This window comes from Bufo bufo, chromosome 6, assembly GCF_905171765.1.
Source record: "Bufo bufo chromosome 6, aBufBuf1.1, whole genome shotgun sequence".
NCBI classification, from domain to species: domain Eukaryota; kingdom Metazoa; phylum Chordata; class Amphibia; order Anura; family Bufonidae; genus Bufo; species Bufo bufo.
The window spans coordinates 305,806,841-305,828,325 of NC_053394.1; the positions used below are offsets into that span (position 1 = coordinate 305,806,841).

At 45.9% G+C, this 21,485-nt stretch overlaps 1 protein-coding gene across 1 annotated transcript; it reads right to left on the bottom strand.

Annotated features, from left to right (window-relative positions):
• Positions 1-1,769: 1,769 nt before the first annotated feature.
• On the bottom strand, positions 1,770-12,554 carry MRPL45 (mitochondrial ribosomal protein L45). Its single transcript, XM_040435346.1, has 8 exons — positions 12,457-12,554; positions 9,829-10,027; positions 9,071-9,188; positions 8,424-8,522; positions 8,127-8,175; positions 7,850-7,999; positions 2,169-2,339; positions 1,770-2,081 (listed from the first exon to the last, which is right to left on the bottom strand). Exons 1-8 carry the CDS (start codon positions 12,496-12,498, stop codon positions 1,983-1,985), a joined length of 927 nt encoding a protein of 308 aa, XP_040291280.1. The 5' UTR covers positions 12,499-12,554; the 3' UTR covers positions 1,770-1,982.
• Positions 12,555-21,485: the final 8,931 nt, after the last annotated feature.

Sequence of the window (21,485 nt, forward strand, 5' to 3'; positions counted from 1 at the left end):
AAGGGGGTTTAAGCTAGGGGAGCTGAGGTGGTTAATCATGTTTCTCAGAGTCTCCACCAGGGAAGGGGTTTCTTCTGAGACCACTTTATCGCAACATTTCTGACAAAGATTTTTTATGTGAGCCAGAAAGAGTTTTGTTGCAAATTGCACATTTTCTTCTGATAGATAGTTCCTTTTTAGAAGATTCTCTCCGCTAGGAGACACAAACGGCAGGAATAGATTTATTTATCTTTTTTTTTTTTTGGGAACCACCACCAGAAGAAAAAATGGGTGCAAGTATACATAAGTGGATAGTGCATGATAAAAAATACCCCTCATACATAGAGTAGGGAGGAGGCTTACCGGGCTAGAAGGCCTGGAGGTGTCTGTGGGCTTTCTGGGGGAGTCTCCTTCGGCTTGCATCGTCGGATGGACAGAGGAGCACTTGGGAGCTGCAGGAGGACGCCGACAGCCGGCACTTCCTCTTCCTTATGCAGCGGAGCTCCGCCCCTTCCCATGTGTCATGCCGGCCCCTTCTGATGACGCAATAACCCGCGTCACAGAGGCGCGCGCGGCAGCTATAGGAGGAATATGGGGGCGTTCCCAGGCCCCCCTCATGCCGCACAGAGATGCAGGTTCCACCAGAACGTGGGAAACAGGCCGGGGTGACCAGCCCAGCTGGCATTACACCAAAGGGAAGGAGGGACCGACCGCCGGGTCCCACGATCCTATCCACTGCTAAAGCCCTTCGGCAGCGCCGGGATAACAAATCTAAAGGCCGCGCAAAATAGAAGCTGGTGCTCGAGATCCCGACCTTCTGAGGGACAGGAAACAACTGGCAAGGTAAGAGGGAGGGGGCCCTTTATTGGCTGGTCTCGGAAGCTGTTTCCTGTCCCTGAAGAAGGCGGGGTAATCCTCCACGTAGTGCCGTTGTGGAGGAGACAGGAAAAGTCCAAACTATTAAAATGTAAAAAAAAATCTCTCCTATACAGTGAATGCCATAACAGAAAAAAATAAATAAAATAAAATAAAAACCGTGCAATTCGCCATTTTTTAGTCCCTTGTCCCCCCCAAAAAAATAGGATAGGACTGTTCCATAACATACGGAATGCACGCAGCTTTTTTTGCATGGTATCGAATAGTATCGAGTATCGCAATACTTTTTTATGGTATCGAAACAGAATCCAAATTTTGGTATCGGGACAACCCTAATTAGCTGCATACAATAATTTTTCATTGAAGTCATCTGCTCCTTATTACAGTGGTTGTCCACTTCTTATATAGCGGGGAAGATTTACTAATCCTGTTTAAAATGTTTTAAGTGCAAAAATGTGCCAAATTTACCCCAACGGCTCATGATGTATAAGTTTGACTAGATAGCCCTGTCCCTCACATACTGAAAATGGCCCTAATGGGGGGCACATGAAGCAACCCCATCCATTACTGTCCCCTATTGTAACGCACTACACTATTTTCTACTGCATTGCACAGATTGGTATAATATCTTCATCTGAGGATACTAGCACAGTGTGTTACAATGGGAGATACTGATTAGTGGCCATTTTCAGCATAGGAGCAACTGGGCTGTCCTTGGAGAAGACCTGGAGGACACATAAGGAGTGCTTCTCAATGAACAGCGCAAACATCCTAAACGCTATATATTAAGAAGTTACACTCATGTCTACAACATTATATACATAATTCCTGCAAAACATTTTGAACTATTGCAACCCAACAACTACCAGGATGACGTGAATACAAAAAACACACACAATGCACATGCCAAGCAGCCTGGTGCAATTTCTGAAATAACTCAAAACTTTATTTTATTACAAAACTTTCATATACCAGGGCATATAATATTGTACACAGCATGGATGTTACAAACAGTACACCAACCACAAGCCAAGGTTCTGCAATATTGTCCTCAGAAATCATAAATTCAAGTGCTCACACTTATGAATGTGCCTGCTTCAATGCACAAGAAGAAAGGTGCCGGCGTCTTATTTATACCACTGTTTTGGTGCGAGATCCTGCTTCTCCACAGCTACATCTTCTAGCTCCTGCTCGGGCTTCAATACTGGACCTGATAACATCACAGTCTACAAAAAAAAGGCAAAAACGGCAAATGTAAATTAACAATGGCTCCTGAAACCTGAGGAAGTTAAAATTGTTTTGATGCTACTGACCTTCACAATTGGCTCTTTGAGTGGTGCCCAGGAAGGCACTATCTTGCCATGCAACCTCCATGATCCGTATGGATTCACCAAATGACGCTCAAACACCAAGTACTCTAGAACATCCCGTGGTTCTTCACTCCCACATTCCAGCCGACCAAACCGATCATAGACGATTAAGGTCTATAAACAAATCATATAAACAGTGACCACCAGGTGCAAAAGGTATGTATCATATGGAACTCCCTAAATGGCCAGTCCCATTAAAACAACTTATCCTGTAGATAGGGAATAAGTCTCTTATCGGCTGGGGTCTGAACGCTGGGGCCCCTGCTGATAACAAGAATGGGGGCCCATGTCACCCTGTTTGAATGGAGTGGCAGACTCTCATGCACACTGCCACAACATTCAGCTTTATGGAGTGGCAGCTTTTGTACTCCGCTTTCTCCGGTGCTCACATAGAAATGAATGGAGGACTGTAGGAGGGTATATAGACTGAAGACTGGAGGAGAGTATACAATGTATATAGATGGAGGACTGGAGGAGGGTATATAGAGGAGGGACTGGAGGAAGGCAAATAATGTATATAGAGGGAAGACTGGAGGAGGGTATATAATGTATATAGAGGGAGGACTGGAGGAAGGTATATAATGTATATAGAGGGAGGACTGGTGGAGGGTATATAATGTATATAGAGGGGGGACTGGTGGAGGGTATATAATGTATATAGAGGGGGGACTGGTGGAGGGTATATAATGTATATAGAGGGAGGACTGGAGGAGGGCATATAATGTATATAGAGGGAGGACTGGAGAAGGGCATGTAATGTATATAGAGGGAGTCCTGGAGGAGGGCATGTAATGTATATAGAGGGAGGACTGGAGGAAGGTATATAATGTATATAGAGGGAGGACTGGTGGAGGGTATATAATGTATATAGAGGGGGGACTGGTGGAGGGTATATAATGTATATAGAGGGGGGACTGGTGGAGGGTATATAATGTATATAGAGGGGGGACTGGTGGAGGGTATATAATGTATATAGAGGGGGGACTGGTGGAGGGTATATAATGTATATAGAGGGAGGACTGGTGGAGGGTATATAATGTATATAGAGGGAGGACTGGTGGAGGGTATATAATGTATATAGAGGGAGGACTGGTGGAGGGTATATAATGTATATAGAGGGAGGACTGGAGGAGGGTATATAATGTATATAGAGAGAGGACTGGAGGAAGGTATATAATGTATATAGAGAGAGGACTGGAGGAAGGTATATAATGTATATAGAGAGAGGACTGGAGGAAGGTATATAATGTATATAGAGAGAGGACTGGAGGAAGGTATATAATGTATATAGAGAGAGGACTGGAGGAAGGTATATAATGTATATAGAGGGAGGACTGGAGGAGGGCATATAATATATAAAGAGGGAGGACTGGAGGAGGGCATATAATATATAAAGAGGGAGGACTGGAGGAGGGCATATAATGTATATAGAGGGAGGACTGGAGAAGGGTATATAATGTATATAGAGGGAGTCCTGGAGGAGGGCATGTAATGTATATAGAGGGAGGACTGGAGGAGGGCATGTAATGTATAGAGAGGGAGTCCTGGAGGAGGGCATGTAATGTATATAGAGGGAGGACTGGAGGAAGGTATATAATGTATATAGAGGGAGGACTGGTGGAGGGTATATAATGTATATAGAGGGGGGACTGGTGGAGGGTATATAATGTATATAGAGGGGGGACTGGTGGAGGGTATATAATGTATATAGAGGGGGGACTGGTGGAGGGTATATAATGTATATAGAGGGGGGACTGGTGGAGGGTATATAATGTATATAGAGGGAGGACTGGTGGAGGGTATATAATGTATATAGAGGGAGGACTGGTGGAGGGTATATAATGTATATAGAGGGAGGACTGGTGGAGGGTATATAATGTATATAGAGGGAGGACTGGAGGAGGGTATATAATGTATATAGAGAGAGGACTGGAGGAAGGTATATAATGTATATAGAGAGAGGACTGGAGGAAGGTATATAATGTATATAGAGAGAGGACTGGAGGAAGGTATATAATGTATATAGAGGGAGGACTGGAGGAGGGCATATAATATATAAAGAGGGAGGACTGGAGGAGGGCATATAATATATAAAGAGGGAGGACTGGAGGAGGGCATATAATGTATATAGAGGGAGGACTGGAGAAGGGTATATAATGTATATAGAGGGAGTCCTGGAGGAGGGCATGTAATGTATATAGAGGGAGTCCTGGAGGAGGGCATGTAATGTATATAGAGGGAGGACTGGAGGAGGGCATGTAATGTATAGAGAGGGAGTCCTGGAGGAGGGCATGTAATGTATATAGAGGGAGGACTGGAGAAGGGTATATAATGTATATAGAGGGAGGACTGGTGGAGGGTATATAATGTATATAGAGGGAGGACTGGAGGAGGGCATATAATGTATATAGAGGGAGGACTGGAGAAGGGTATATAATGTATATAGAGGGAGTACTGGAGGAGGGCATGTAATGTATAGAGAGGGAGTCCTGGAGGAGGGCATGTAATGTATATAGAGGGAGGACTGGAGAAGGGTATATAATGTATATAGAGGGAGGAGTGTAGGAGGGTATATAATGTATATAGAGGGAGGAGTGTAGGAGGGTATATACTGTATATAGAGGGAGGAGAGTAGGAGGGTATATAATGTATAAAGAGAGAGGACTGGAGGAGGGCATGTATATAGAGGGAGGACTGGAGGATGGTATGTATATAGAGGGAGGACTGGAGGATGGTATGTAATGTATATATAGGGGAGCCAAAAGTAGCAGAATACCCTTTCATTTCAGAAACGAAAGGGAAAATACTATATATCCTCCTCCAGTCCTCCCTACAGGTAAGTATACCAAGTTTCAGGTAAGCAGACCCAGTGTCACTATTAAAGATAAATAGACCGGGTATCAATATGACAAATAAGTACACCAGGTGTCACTTCTACAGGTGCCCTACATCAGCTACTGCAGCTCAACGCTAGGGGTTCACAGTAAACACATGGGAGCCGTGTACAGCCTGACATTGCCGCATTTCATGAACGTTGGGCTGAAAGAAAATGAATTAATCAAATTCATTTGATTAATCACACAGCCTTAGGCCTCTTGCACACAATTTTTTTTATTTTTTCGTTTACGTTCCATTTATTTCAATGGATCCGCAAAATAAAAACGGAAGGTACTCCGTATGCCTTCCGTTTCCGTATTTCCGTTCAAAGATAGAACATGTCCTATTATTGTCCGCATAACGGACAAGGATAGTACTGTTCTATCAGGGGCCATCCGTTCCACAAAAAAACGGAATGCACACGGACATCATCTGTATTTTTTGCGAATCGCAAAATACTGAAAAAGCCATACTGTTGTGTGCAAGATGCCTTAGGCCTCTTTTAGACGGGCGTTGCGGGAAAATGTGCGTGTGTGTTGCGGGAACACGCACGATTTTCCGCGCGAGTGCAAAACATTGTAATGTCGCGCATGTTTGGTACCCAAACCCGAACTTCTTCACAGAAGTTCAGGGTTGTGTAGATTGTATTATTTTCCCTTATAACATGGTTATAAGGGAAAATAATAGCATTCTGAATACAGAATGCATAGTAAAATAGCGCTGGAGGGGTTAAAAAATAAATAAATAATAATTTAACTCACCTTAGTCCACTTGATCGCGCTGCCGGCATCTCCTTCTGTCTCAGTCTTTCCTGAACAGGACCTGTGGTGAGCATTAATTGCAGGAACAGGACCTGTGGTGATGTCACTCCGGTCATCACCTGATCCATCACCATGGTGATGGATCGTGTGATGGATCGTGTGATGGCCAGAGTGACGTCACCACAGGTCCTGTTCAGCAAAGAAGGAGACAGAAGGAGATGCCGGGCTGCGCCATCAAGTGGACTAAGGTGAGTTAAATTTTTTTTAATTTTTTTTTAACCCCTCCAGCGCTATTTTACTATGCATTCTGTATTCAGAATGCTATTATTTTCCCTTATAACCATGTTATAAGGGAAAATAATAATGATCGGGTCTCCATCCCGATCGTCTCCTAGCAACCATGCATGAAAATCACACCGCATCCGCACTTGCTTGCGATTTTCACACAACCCCATTCACTTCTATGGGGCCTGCGTTGCATGAAAAACGCAGAATATAGATCTTGCTGCGATTTTCACGCAATGCACAAGTGATGCGTGAAAATCACCGCTCATGTGAACAGCCCCATAGAAATTAATGGGTCGGTATTCAGTGCGGGTGCAATGCGTTCACCTCCCGCATCGCATCCGCGCGGAATACTCGCCTGTGTGAAAGGGGCCTTAGTGGTGGTGGACCACTGCATGGGACCCCCCTTCCTGCATTAGACAGAGCCATCCTGTCCTTGTATAACATGGATGTCGACACATTTCAATTGCGGAGCATACCGTATTTTTCGCCCTATAAGACGCACTCCCCCCCCCCCCCCCCCCCTTATGGGGCGAATGCTGCATTTTGCTGAATTTTCAATGAAATGCCGCACGGCGGGTGTATCAGCTGAGAGGGAGGAGGGGCTGGGTAAAAATTCTGGGTAATCAGCGCCTGTATTACTTATAAGCGCTCAGTAGCAGAGAAGAGGGAGGAGGCAGGCCGGGAGGACAGGCGCTGGCAGCGTGAATCACTAAGTCACGCGCCTGCGCTGCCCACTTTATGAATGAAGCAGGCGGCGTGGGCGCATGACGTAGTGACTCACACTGCCAGTGCCCGTCCTCCCGGCCTGCCTCCTCCCTCCTCTCTGCTACTGAGCGCTTGTAAGTAATACAGGCGCTGATTACCCTAAATTTTTATATATTAACAATGCCTACAATTATAGATAAGATTATATACAGTGAGCGGGGCCCGTGTAGTAGAATACAGTCACTGTATGGGCCCTGCTGTCATTATAAAACCAGATGCGACCCCCACTTCCTGTATTGGGGGTCATTCACACTACAGGGACACTTATGGAGGGGATCTGTGGATGACACATAGCATAAGATGCTATAACAGTGTCACTCAACAGATCCCCCATAACAGTGTCACTCAACAGATCCCCCATAACAGTGTCCTCAACAGATCCCCCATAACAGTGTCCTCAACAGATCCCCCATAACAGTGTCCTCAACAGATCCCCCATAACAGTGTCCTCAACAGATCCCCCATAACAGTGTCCTCAACAGATCCCCCATAACAGTGTCATCCACAGACCACCATTAGTTCAAAACCCACCAAAAGCACACCTTTTGGTTCAAAATATTTTTTTTCTTATTTTCCTCCTCAAAAACCTAAGTGCGTCTTATGGGCAGGTGCGTCTTATAGGGCGAAAAATACGGTAATTACATTACCCACAGAAATCAGTTTATTGGCAGGCGAATGTATGTGGTCCCGATATGCCCATTTTGTGCAAGAGATGAAAGAAATGGAAGATTTGCCTGTAATGTGCAATGGATCAAACCACCCCTACTGGATACATCAAGTAGAGGACATCCCATTATTTTCAGTATGGCCAGCAGTAGTCCGAGAGATCAAACTGTGCTAAACATATGCCAGTTAGAGGGAGGAGAGTCCGGGATAATACTCTGTACACTGCAGTAACAAGGAAAGTATGGATGGCCATTTTCTGTCCCTCACCTGTTTGCTGTGCATACGGACAGTCACTTGCCCGTACAGGTTTCCCTTGGTAACCATTTCTGGACACCGAACCTGCACTATTTTGGGTGGCTCTAGAGACTCAACAAAAGACCAGAGTATTGTACGATACCGGTTACCCTGCACCATCTCCTATAACACAGAAATTAGAAAATAAGAATAGGGTTCTGAGTGGGAAAAACATACTAAAATATATATATTATATATATTATATATATATATATATATATATATATATATTTATGAACTGGTTACTCACGGGATAGCAGCGCTCTGTCACTAGTGAGTGCAATTTATGACGATCAAACCTTGAACAGAAGAAGGATTTCACAGTGAGTTCAGGTCAAGGACGGTTCACCTCTCCACTATGCCCACAACAGCCAGGAATGGTATTGGATTCTGCCAAGTAGTGACAGTGTGGATTTGGCACCCTGAACTACCCACTACCATTTTACTATAAAAACAACATGACAAACTCAGTAGATCCAGGTGAATCCTCAGCATCTCACCCGTCAGCATAAACATTTCAGGCATGTAGAAATGCAAAGCTTCTTACTGTGTCAGACAGTTGTGCGCTTCAATGAAGATCTCCCGAGCTTCCTCTGGAAAGGTCTTGGTGCTAAAATCCTCATCATAATTTTTGATCTTTCGAATCCTGCATATAAACAACAGATCTGTTAATATGTGCAGTTAGTAACATGCAGGAAATCTTTGTATACACGTGATCCATGACAATGAAAACATGCAAGGAAAAATGATGCATCTCTCCTAAAACCTAAGCCCTCTACAGGACGGAGGCACAACCTTTTCTGCTCCAACGGCCATGTTGTCAGATTAAACCATTTCCAAGGGCTGCAATAAAACTTAAAAGGGTATTACCATCTGAAAGCATATGCCATAAATGCCAGGCATTAGTACTTGCTTGTCAGTGCTCTCTGACGTAGATTGCATGCTGGCAGCCAATAGACAAAGACAAGCATGTATGTGACCAGAAGATTGGGGGCCGCACGTGGGGCAACCCTGCTCTACAGCAATAGACAAAAATATGTATTTAAACGGGCCCGGTATCCTATATACAACATGTTCTATGCACTCAGGGAAGAATGTGGCTGGAATGTGTGGGAAAGATCATAAGAAGAACATCAAGAGTTTTAGGACATTTGCAAAGAAAAACTGCTCCGTGATTTTACTGCTAGGACATACGCCAACTGAGAGGCCGCTGTCTGTTTCAGTTGCTCTGTTCTTTGCTTTAAACCATCCTTGGAAAGGGTGGACAGACGGGCATCACCTTCTGGAGGCACATATGGATCAAGTATTCCAGCTGGAAACAAAGAGAGAACATTGAACAACGGCGAACATGCGTTAAACATACTGCAGACAAATCTTGCTTTACACTGGCAGCATGAGTCCTATGTCACAGAGGATGTCTCTGGTGAGACTAACCCTTTAAAGGGGTTGTCCGGGTTCAGAGCTGAACCCAGATACCTCCATTTTCACCCCGGCAGACCCCCTGACTTCAGCATCGGAGCCGTTCATACTCCGATGCTCTCCTTTGCCCTGCGCTAAATCGCGCAGGGCAAAGGCGTTTTTTGGAGATCCGGTGACGTACCAGGGCTCTCCATGGGGCTGCCAGGAAGCCCGGTGACATCACCGCCACTGATGGGCGGGATTTAGCGCTGCCCTAGCCAGTAAACCGGCTAGGGCAGCGCTAAAGCCCACCCATTAGAGCCGATGACGTCACCGAACAAACTGCTGGGCGGAAGTTTCCGCCCGGCAGCGTGTTATGGAAAACAAAAGAGACCTTGCCCTGCGCAATTTAGCGCAGGGCAAAGGAGCGCATTGCAGCATGAGATGCTCCGATGCTAGCCTCAGGGGGGCTGCCTGGGTGAAAATAAGGGTATGTCCGGGTTCAGCTCTGAACTCGGACAACCCCTTTAAGTAAACTGCACTGAGGGTCTTACCTGTGCAGGAGATATTAATTGGGCGTTCCAAGTCTTCTTGCGGCGCTACAATTCCAGCAGCCTTGGCTTTCTTTATCATTGCTTCAACAGTAAGCTTATTTCCTAAAGATGGCGGCTTAAACATTCTCTTCTTGGTTCTTACAGGTATAACTGTGATTGGTGAAAGCATCCGGATAGGACTGAGAAAGGCAGCAAGCCCCTACAAGATTAAAAGGAGATGCTGGTGTCAAATGGCAAATTCTGCCTGATCAGTATCCCCTATAACACGAGATGAAGTGTCTCATCATGACCACCGCGTCATCACATTGGTTTTTCAATTTCAGTGGCGCGGACCTGCTTCTGGTTTAGCCCCACTGAATGGAGCCTAAACCGTGGGCAGACTTTTGCCATGCTTTCCTGTGGTGTCCGTGCAGAATCTGCTCCAAGAACGGACATGGACATCCTCGGCGCGGTCTGGAAAACCGCTGTGTGAATATACCCTTACAATGAAGGCTGCACAGAGTCTGCTGATTGCTGCAGGTCAGCTTCAGAAATCCCCGGAGATCACTTCCCACTGGCCATACGTTTCGGGTAAATGTACTATCAGGCCAGACACAGACAAGCGAGTCCAGTGCGAGAAACACTCTGCATATGGCAGCGTGATTTCCCGTTCTGACCCCTGATTGCACAGCATTATAATGATTTAAAAAGGCTGTGTGTCCCTGCCAGACCTAGAATGTACTGAATTGTTCTGCCACAATGCCGTCAGTGTAATTCGGTAGATACAGGTCTGGTAGGAACACACAGCCTTATAAATCATTATAATGTCATGCAATCAGAGGTCACAACTAGAAATCACGCTGCAACGCGTGGTGGGTTTTTTTTCGCACTGAACTCGCCCGTCTGAGTCAGGCCTTAGGTACAGCCCCACACGGTGGGTCCACTGCGGATTATCCACAACACAGCTGACCATAATCTGAGGGACAGAATTTATTACCGAAACATCACAGATAAGAACTACAAAGGGGGACATATCTGCAGCATTAATTGACAAGCAGGGGATTTATAGTCCACACTACAAGGCAAATGTGCAGATTTTATTGCGGAAAATGTTTAAACCTCATCCACCTTTCTGTATGGAAATCCACAGCGTTTACGATAAACGATCATATGAAGGATCTTCCATATGTGAGCTGGGTCCACCAGAAAAACTTGCTTCTGCTGGCTTACAGAGTGGGGTCCTGAGCAGGGGGGACGCCCCACAATTAGGTGCTTAAGAACTAATAGGCTCTTTCATTCACTCCAGTCTAGACAACCCTCTGTGAGCTATACGACCTGACAGATGGAACTTATAGAGGATTGCCTATGTCCAAGACCTAAGATGAGACAAGATTCTCCCATCTTCTACACGTGCCAAGAAAAATAATCTACTGAAGGACGAGGCAAGAAGACGGACCTCCAGGGAGCGGCTGTAAAGTGTCATGTATAGTAATGGGGACCACTGGATAAGGTAAAGGCACGCAGCCTAATTGCTGACTATTAAAGGGGTTTTCTGAGATTGAAATACTGATGATATCTTCAGGACAGGTCATCAGTATCTGTTCTGTGGGGATCCAACACCCGGGACCCCCACCGATCAGGTGTTTGAGAAGGCACCGATGCTCGCAGTAAGGCTCCAATCACACGTCCGCAAGGGTTGTCCGCACCCGTTCCGCAATTGTGCAGAACAGGTGCGGACCCATTCATTCTCTATGGGAACTGAAGGATGCGGAGAGCACACTATGAGCTCTCCGCATCCGCATTTCCGGAGCGCAGCCCCGATCTTCCGGTCCGCAAAAAAAAAAGGGGGATGTCCTATTCTTGTCCGCAATTGCGGACAAGAATAGGCATTTCTATGGGGGTGCCGGCCGGGTGTATTGCGGATCCACAATGCACTACGGACGTGTGAATGGAGCCTTACTCCGCAGGCTTTTCCAGTGATGACACGTTCATCAGTCACATGGCCCAGGCGCAGCGCAGCCCCATAGAAGTGAATGAGACTGAGCGCGATACCAACCATAGCCGCTATACAATGTACGGCGCTGTGCTTGGTGAGCTGCAAGCGGGGGTTCTGGGTGTCGGACCCCCACTGATCAGATACTGATGACCTATCCAGAGGATAGGTCATCAGTATAAAGATCTCGGAAAGTCTCTGCTTCCTGTCAGTGAATGAAAACATTGCAGTCACAGGTTAAAAACCCACATAAATAATGCATTATAAGGTATCAGGGGAACCTGGAGGGCAGGAAGGCAGATGGAGTTGTGCCCCATCCTAGAGGATGAATTTGTGTACTACCCCAAAGAGACTACTGCAAAGGGTTACTTGCTGTAAGGTCATATTATTAGGTTACATGTTGTGCTTTGTTATGTTTGTGTAGTTAACAGCACCGTATGGACAACTAAGAGTTAACACATTGGCTCACTGTTTAAGGGTGACGGACCTGGGTCTGCCGTGGGGTAACCCATGTATGTTCTGAAGTTTACCTGGAGTATATACATATACAAGAATACACAGGACGCGGTCACCTGCCCGGCATATCTCCAGGCAGGTAGGTACCTATTACCAGCCACGCTTCTGCAATGATCACCTCTTATAAATCCAGAACTTACAGGTTCACCCAGCGCCCTCACAACCCTCATGGAGGCCGCCATGTTCAGCTCGCACAGAACGCCGGGAAGCTGCACGGTCACGTGGACAAAGCTGTCACCGAGAGCCGGGGTGTGGGCGGGGCTTGTGGCTGACCTCTACAGACGGGTCATGTGATGAGAGGAGGAGAAGGACGGTTCCAGATGGCAGTAATGTCACAGTGTGAATGAGCTCTTAATCATCAGCTTTTAGGTGGTTTTTGTGGTACTTTTTTGCAGTGGGGGATGATGTAGAGGTGAAGCCATGTTCAAGCTTCTTTGCTTCTCTTCTGTCAGGACATGGTTTTTATGCTATTCAGTAAAATAAAATAAAAATCTGGTGGAAAAATGAAGACGGCCATTAATAAGCTACTGGCTTCTATCAAGATAAAGCTTGGCTTAAAGGGGTTGTCTCACTTCAGCAAAAGGCATTTATCATGTAGAGAAAGTTAGTACAAGGCACTTACTAATGTAATGTTATTATCCATATTGCTTCCTTCGCTATCTGGATTTATTTTTCCATCACATTATACTCTGCTCGTTTCCATGGTTATGACCACCATGCAATCCATCAGCGGTGGCCATGCTTGCAGACCACAGGAAAAAGTGCCAGCCTCTCTGGTGGCTGAGAACACGGGAGCTCACATAGGCTGGTGCTTTTTCCTATAGTGTACAAGCACGGCCACCGCTGCTAGAATGCATGGTGGTCGTAACCATGGATACGCACAGTGTATAATGTGAATCCAGCCACCGAAGAAAGCAATATGGACAATCACAATACATTAGTAAGTGCCTTGTATTAACTTTCTCTACATGATAAATGCGATTTGCTGAAGTGACACATTAAGTAAAAACATAAGGCCGGACTGTGAACAGAGTCTAACACGCTGGCGCTGTTAGGTTAGTTTCAGAAAGCTGTGTTCATTACGGGATTCACGCTATTCCCCGGTCTGATCCCTGCTCCTGTCATGTGGATTCTTGGCATTCTAATGATTGATTTAATGGTGTGGGTTTCTGTCCGCCCTCCGCTGTAACGAACTGTACTGATGGCATTATGTGAGTACTATTCATTACAGTAGAGGTTGGGCAGGAACTCACAGCATTATAAATCATTATAATGCCAAGAGGTCGCATCACTGAAGCAGCGTTCAGGTCCGTTATGCGGCCCTTTCAGAGAACTAGTGATAGACAGTGTTTAAATAATAATCTTTATTCACATAGCGCTAACATATTGTGCAGCATTTTACAAATCAAAGGGCACGCACAAAATCAGATGTTATATAAAAACAAACCTAAAATACAATTCAAACACTAGGGGTGAGGGACCTGCTCACAAGAGCTTACAATCAATAGAAGTGAACGTCCTTTGGCCACATCCCACACTGATGACCGCTTCATTTGGAACAATGCCCTGCGGACAGGGGCGGATTGGCCCTTACAGGGAAATTTCCTGGTGGGCTGATGCCCCAGGGGGACACCCAAGTCATCCTCTCTGCCGCTGACTGAGTACATAATGAGCTCCCAGTGGTAATGAAAGCTGAGAGAATCAGGTACTTATGTACCCAGCCAGCGACCACACATGCTCTCCTGAATTCAACTGCTGTGGCCCTCACCTCCTAAGCCCCCTGCTCCATAGACAACTGGAGGAGGACAGAAGATGGTAGCTATTGATGGCCACCACAGAGGGCCAGCTTTTGGGGCAGTATATTGTGCTACACTGTGTTATTTGGTTCTGCCGGGATGGTATTTTGCACTATGGTATTGTTGACCCTGCCTACTTGTGTTGCCCCACCTTCTGTTAAGTTGGACCTGCCTAACAAAATGGGGACACTTAATTTTTTTTTCCCGGGCCACTTTAAGTTCCCAGTCCGACCCTGCCTGCAGAACCGGATGATGAATGCCACACAAATTCAGGCACATTTAATGCAGGTGAGAGGCACCAAGTGTCATCTCAGACCACTCGAAACCGTTTACATCAGCGTGGTCTGCGTGCTAGACGACCTGGAAGGGTACCTGACTACACCACCAGGCACAGGCATCATCGTCTTGCATGGCCAGGGAGCATCTACACTTGACCAGGGACCAGTAGGCCTCAGTGCTGTTCACTGATGAAAGTCGATTCACGCTGAGCAGAAATGATGGCTGCAAACGATGTTGGGGACGTCAAGGAGAGCGCAATACATCAGCCACAGATAAGCCTTTGGTGGTGGTGGTGTTACAGTGTGGGCAGGTGTGTCTAGTCAATACAGAACTGCCCTACACTTTGTGAATGGTACAGTGACAAGCCCATATTACTTAAATAACATCATTAATCCAGTCATTGTGCCTCTGCGTGAACAACACAGGTCTAATTTCATCTTCATGGACAACAATGCGCCAGCTCACCAAGGTCGCATCATTAGGGAACGGCTGCTGGAGACTGTTGTATCTCAAATGGAGTGGCCTGAACTTTCTCCAGACCTGAATCCCATTGAAAACCTATGGGATCAGCTGAGCCGCCGTGTAGAGGCTGTTAATTCTGTACCCCAGAACCTTAATGACCTGAGGGCCGCTCTTCAAGAAGAGTGGGATGCCATACCTGATCAGACAATAAGTCGACTTGTGAACAGCATGAGACGTCGTTGTCAAGTTGTAATTGATGCTCATTTTTGTGGGGGTATACCCACCTCCGTTGTTGGCTTTTGTTTCAATAAATTGAGATGAGGAAATCACCATTGCTGCTTCTACTTAAATGCCATATTTTCATGATAACTGTAGCGTGAACTTTTTCTATAAATTTCTCCCAAAAAACAAATATCCCTAACTTTTTGTGAGTAATCTATATGTGTGTGTATATGCATATATATATATATATATATACACCTAAAGAATTATTAGGAACACCATACTAATACGGTGTTGGACCCCCTTTTGCCTTCAGAACTGCCTTAATTCTACGTGGCATTGATTCAACAAGGTGCTGATAGCATTCTTTAGAAATGTTGGCCCATATTGATAGGATAGCATCTTGCAGTTGATGGAGATTTGAGGGATGCACATCCAGGGCACGAAGCTCCCGTTCCACCACATCCCAAATATGCTCTATTGGGTTGAGATCTGGTGACTGTGGGGGCCATTTTAGTACAGTGAACTCATTGTCATGTTCAAGAAACCAATTTGAAATGATTTGAGCTTTGTGACATGGTGCATTATCCTGCTGGAAGTAGCCATCAGAGGATGGATACATGTTCTCATTCTGTTTACGCCAAATTCGGACTCTACCATTTGAATGTCTCAACAGAAATCGAGACTCATCAGACCAGGCAACATTTTTCCAGTCTTCAACAGTCCAATTTTGGTGAGCTCGTGCAAATTGTAGCCTCTTTTTCCTATTTGTAGTGGAGATGAGTGGTACCCGGTGGGGTCTTCTGCTGTTGTAGCCCATCCGCCTCAAGGTTGTGCGTGTTGTGGCTTCACAAATGCTTTGCTGAATACCTCGGTTGTAACGAGTGGTTATTTCAGTCAACGTTGCTCTTCTATCAGCTTGAATCAGTCGGCCCATTCTCCTCTGACCTCTAGCAACCACAAGGCATTTTTGCCCACAGGACTGCCGCATACTGGATGTTTTTCCCTTTTCACACCATTCTTTGTAAACCCTAGAAATGGTTGTGCGTGAAAATCCCAGTAACTGAGCAGATTGTGAAATACTCAGACCGGCCCGTCTGGCACCAACAACCATTCCACGCTCAAAATTGCTTAAAGAGGACCTTTCACCGATTCTTACCCTATGAACTAAGTATACATACATGTGGAGCGGCGCCCGGGGATCTCTCTGCACTTACTATTATCCCCGGGCGCCGCTCCGTTCTCCTGCTATGTCCTCCGGTATCTCCGTTCCCTAAGTTATGGTAGACGGAGTCTGCCCTAGCGCTGGCCAATCGCATTGCAGAGCTCACAGCCTGGGAGAAAATAACCTCCCAGGATGTGAGCTCTGCGCTGCGATTGGCCAGCGCTAGGGCAGACTCCGCCTACCATAACTTAGGGACTGGTATCTCCGCCTACTATAACTTAGTGAGCGGAGATACCGGAGGGCATAACGGGAGAACGGAGCGGCGCCCGGGGATAATAGTAAGTGCAGTGAGATCCCCGGGCGCCGCTCTACATGTCTGTATAGTTAGTTCATAGGGTAAGAATCGGTGAAAGGTCCTCTTTAAATCACCTTTCTTTTCCATTCTGACATTCAGTTTGGAGTTCAGGAGATTGTCTTGACCAGGACCACCACCCTAAATGCATTGAAGCAACTGCCATGTGATTGGTTGACTAGATAATTGCATTAATGAGAAATAGAACAGGTGTTCCTAATAATTCTTTAGGCGAGTGTGTATATATATATATATATATATATAGTAGGAAGGCGCAAGGGGCCATTATTGACGGAAGGTATGTGTCACCGAGGTTCCTGGCCTCGGTGAGGTAAGAGCCAGTAATTTCAAGGGTCAGCAGCTAGTACTGATTGACACTGTTTGCTGTTAGTATGGCTGTAAAGCCGATCCGGGCCGGCTCTTACTAGGAGTAGCCAAAGTGCTGGGTGGGTGGGTGGCTTCTCCCCATGTTCCAGGCCGGGTCTTTACTTGCCTATATCAAACCCGGCCAGCAGTCTCAGCTGGGTGTGGATTACTCCTCTCTGACAGTGGAGCGCTGTCAGTCTCTGTGTGTTTGGGAACTGAGAACTTGTGCCGTGCTAAAGGGCTGAGAGACGCCTGCTGGGAAGCAGGCCCTAAAGCCTGCTGTGGACTGCGTGTGGAAAAACTGCTGACCAGTTTGTTCTGTGGACTTTTTATGGTGTGAACAAACACCAAGACTGCAAACCTTTACTTTTTGTTTTTCCTTATGTGTATAATAAAACACTGAACTGTTTAAGTTAAAGACTTTGTGGTTGCCTCTGTACTGCGTGCGTTAGCCTGTCTACCAGAGCAAATCCCCACAATATATATACACACAAAAACATATATACTGTATGTGTATATATATATATATATATATACATACATATGTGCAAAGATATATATATATATATATATATATATATATATATATATACGCAAAAAGAACAGTTGGACATGTGCATTGGTCACATTAAGTTCACCTTTAAAGGTTGGAGTGCATTTTAGGTTCACCCTGAAATTTCACCACAAGCCAAATATCTCTAACTTTTTGTGATTAGTGTGTATGTGTGTATATACACTGCTCAAAAAAATAAAGGGAACACTTAAACAACACAATGTAACTCCAAGTCAATCACACTTCTGTGAAATCAAACTGTCCACTGAGAAAGCAACACTGAGTGACAATCAATTTCACATGCTGTTGTACAAATGGGATAGACAACAGGTGGAAATTATAGGCAATTAGCAAGATACCCCCAATAAAGGAGTGGTTCTGCAGGTGGTGATCACAGACCACTTCTCAGTTCCTATGCTTCCTGGCTGATGTTTTGGTCACTTTTGAATGCTGGCGGTTCTTTCACTCTAGTGGTAGCATGAGACGGAGTCTACAACCCACACAAGTGGCTCAGGTAGTGCAGCTTATCCAGGATGGCACATCAATGCGAGCTGTGGCAAGAAGGTTTGCTGTGTCTGTCAGCGTAGTGTCCAGAGCATGGAGGCGCTACCAGGAGACAGGCCAGTACACCAGGAGACGTGGAGGAGGCCGTAGGAGGGCAACAACCCAGCAGCAGGACCGCTACCTCCGCCTTTGTGCAAGGAGGAACAGGAGGAGCACTGCCAGAGCCCTGCAAAATGACCTCCAGCAGGCCACAAATGTGCATGTGTCTGCTCAAAGGGTCAGAAACAGACTCCATGAGGGTGATATGAGGGCCCGACGTCCACAGGTGGGGGTTGTGCTTACAGCCCAACACCGTGCAGGACGTTTGGCATTTGCCAGAAAACACCAAGATTGGCAAATTCACCACTGGCGCCCTGTGCTCTTCACAGATGAAAGCAGGTTCACACTGAGCACATGTGACAGAGTCTGGAGACGCCGTGGAGAACGTTCTACTGGCTGCAACATCCTCCAGCATGACCGGTTTGGCATTGGGTCAGTAATGGTGTGGGGTGGCATTTCTTTGAAGGGCCGCACAGCCCTCCATGTGCTCGCCAGAGGTAGCCTGACTGCCATTAGGTACCGAGATGAGATCCTCAGACCCCTTGTGAGACCATATGCTGGTGCGGTTGGCCCTGGGTTCCTCCTAATGCAAGACAATGCTAGACCTCATGTGGCTGGAGTGTGTCAGCAGTTCCTGCAAGACGAAGGCATTGATGCTATGGACTGGCCCGCCCGTTCCCCAGACCTGAATCCAATTGAGCACATCTGGGACATCACGTCTCGCTCTATCCACCAACGTCACGTTGCACTACAGACTGTCCAGGAGTTGGCAGATGCTTTAGTCCAGGTCTGGGAGGAGATCCCTCAGGAGACCGTCCGCCACCTCATCAGGAGCATGCACAGGCGTTGTAGGGAGGTCATACAGGCATGTGGAGGCCACACACACTACTGAGCCTCATTTTGACTTGTTTTAAGGACATTACATCAAAGTTGGATCAGCCTGTAGTGTGTTTTTCCACTTTAATTTTGAGGGTGACTCCAAATCCAGACCTCAATGGGTTAAAAAATGTGATTTCCATTTTTTTTTTGTGTGATTTTGTTGTCAGCACATTCAACTATGTAAAGAACAAAGTATTTCAGAAGAATATTTAATTAATTCTGATCTAGGATGTGTTATTTTTGTGTTCCCTTTATTTCTTTGAGCAGTGTATATATATTTATATATATATATATATATGTTACAGTAACAGGTCAGTTTTACACCAAAAGGGAACGCTGTAAAAACACAACCCATAAAACTGTAATGGGATTATGTTTTTTTTTTTTTGTTTTTTTTCAGTTATTTGAACTTTTACTAGAATTGTTTCTTTAACACAAAATGCAATTATGACAGCGTAAACTAACATGCGGCTTTCCGTATGGCATATACAGTATATAGTAATTACATCGAAAAAATTGGGCTGGGCATAACATTTTCAATGGATGGTTCCGCAAAAACGGAACGGATACGGAAGACATACGGAGTACATTCCGTATGTGTTCAGTTTTTTTGCAGACCCATTGACTTGAATGGAGCCACAGAACGTGACTTGCGGGTAATAGGACATGTTCTATCTTTCAACGGAACCGAAAAACGGAAATACAGAAACGGAATGCATACAGGGTACATTCCGTTTTTTTTGCGGAACCATTGAACGCAAAAAACGACCCGCAAACAGAAAAAAAAATGGTCGTGTGAAAGAGGCCTAAATGTGGCCAAACACAGTGCAGTGGGCAGTCAACATCAAGGATCTCCAACTTTGTCAAGGTACCCCCTAAGCTATGATTATATACTGGGATACACATTAAGGGTCCATTCACACGACCGTAAGGGTTTTTCAGTGCGTAAATTGCGCATCCGCAAAACACAGGTAGGCCGAGTCCACACGAACGTGTGCGACCCGTGCCCGCGCCGCGGCCCGCAAATAGCGGGCCGCAACGCACGATCGCCGGCCGTAGGTCAGCCGCATCGGATCGCGGACCCATTCACTTCAATGGATTCGCGATCCGCCCGTTCCGCTAAAAGACAGGACATGTTCTATCTTTCTGCGGGGGATTATGGTTTTTACCAATTCCATTTCATTTGGATTTTTTGTCCAGCTTCCCAATACATTGTATGCAATATTAAATGGTACCATTAGAAAGTGAAACAAAAAAGTGTCTAAAAATATAAGCCCTCTCACGGCTATGTGAACAAAAACAAACAAAAACGGATGGGTCCTGAAAGGCAGACTACAGATTGGCGTGGTATTAGAAAGCAGGAAGTGCTCAACCCCATATGCAGTGGTGTATCTATACAGGGGGAGCAGATCCTGCACTTTTGGTCCGCTGCTAATGGCAATCCCTAGCAAAAATGCATACAATGGAGGATGCCTGCAGCGGACCACAAGTACCACAATGGACATCCTACACATGATAGCAAATGTGTGGATGTAATAAACAGTAAAATTAATATAACAAAAACAGGTGCACACTGCGGTCTTACTAACCCTCGTACTGGTGTAAAATTGAGAGATTAGCAACATATCCTGCTTGGAGGACATGTCTGAGCCCGAGCACCGCGCCAAGGTTTCTAAAGTAGCTCGGGACCTAACGCTAAACCTACCTGGGTCGTATGGGCATCCACAGGCAGCATTCTGGTGCACATGTGAGGCCCAGGCTATATCAGCCAGTCTTGGGTGAGGCTCAGAGCTCTCTCCCTTCTCCCACTGTATGCATGGTCTCATGCTGGAGGTTACTGGGAGATTGACTGTGAGTTTGACCTTGCGCTCCTGTAATTTGCCCACTGGCTCCTAGGTTTAGCGTTAGGTCCCGAGCTACTTGAGAAACCTTGGCGCGGTGCTCGGGCTCAGACATGTCCTCCAAGCAGGATATGTTGGCTAATCTCTCAAATTTACACCAGTACGAGGGTTAGTAAGACCGCAGTGTGCACCTGTTTTTATTTTTGTTATATTAATTGTCCTGAAAGGCAGGAAGCGAAAATGGAAAATCCCAGGGTTAAGGAAGGGGTTAATTTCAGTTGGCATACGTTTTGCCGGATCCGGTAGGCAGTTCCAGCGACGGAACTGCTTGCCGGATCACTCTGCCGCAAGTGTGAAAATAGCCTAAGATGTGGACCCATTCATTTTAGTGGGGCCGCAAAAGATGCAGACAGCATGGTCATAGACAGGAATCTTTGCCCCCAAACTGACCAGTGTCCAATTCTGAGTGACTGAAGACTTGGACACATTTGTTTTAAAGGGAACCTGTCAAACAAGGAGTCTGATGTCTTTTTAATATGAGGACTCCTTGGCGCTTGGTAGGCGGGCTTAGATGTGTTTTGATCAAAATATATTGACTAAGTGTCTCAGATATTATCATATCAGTGTGAGGACTTTGTCCATATATAATGC

Coding starts and splice junctions, on each gene's coding strand:
- MRPL45 (XM_040435346.1), bottom strand. CDS start 12,498: ATGGCGGCCTCCATGAGGGTTGTGAGGGCGCTGGGTGAACCT. Junction 8,000..8,126: donor TGACAGAGCGCTGCTATCCC/GTGAGTAACCAG, acceptor TCTGTGTTATAG/GAGATGGTGCAGGGTAACCG. Junction 2,082..2,168: donor TCAAAGAGCCAATTGTGAAG/GTCAGTAGCATC, acceptor TTTTTTTTGTAG/ACTGTGATGTTATCAGGTCC.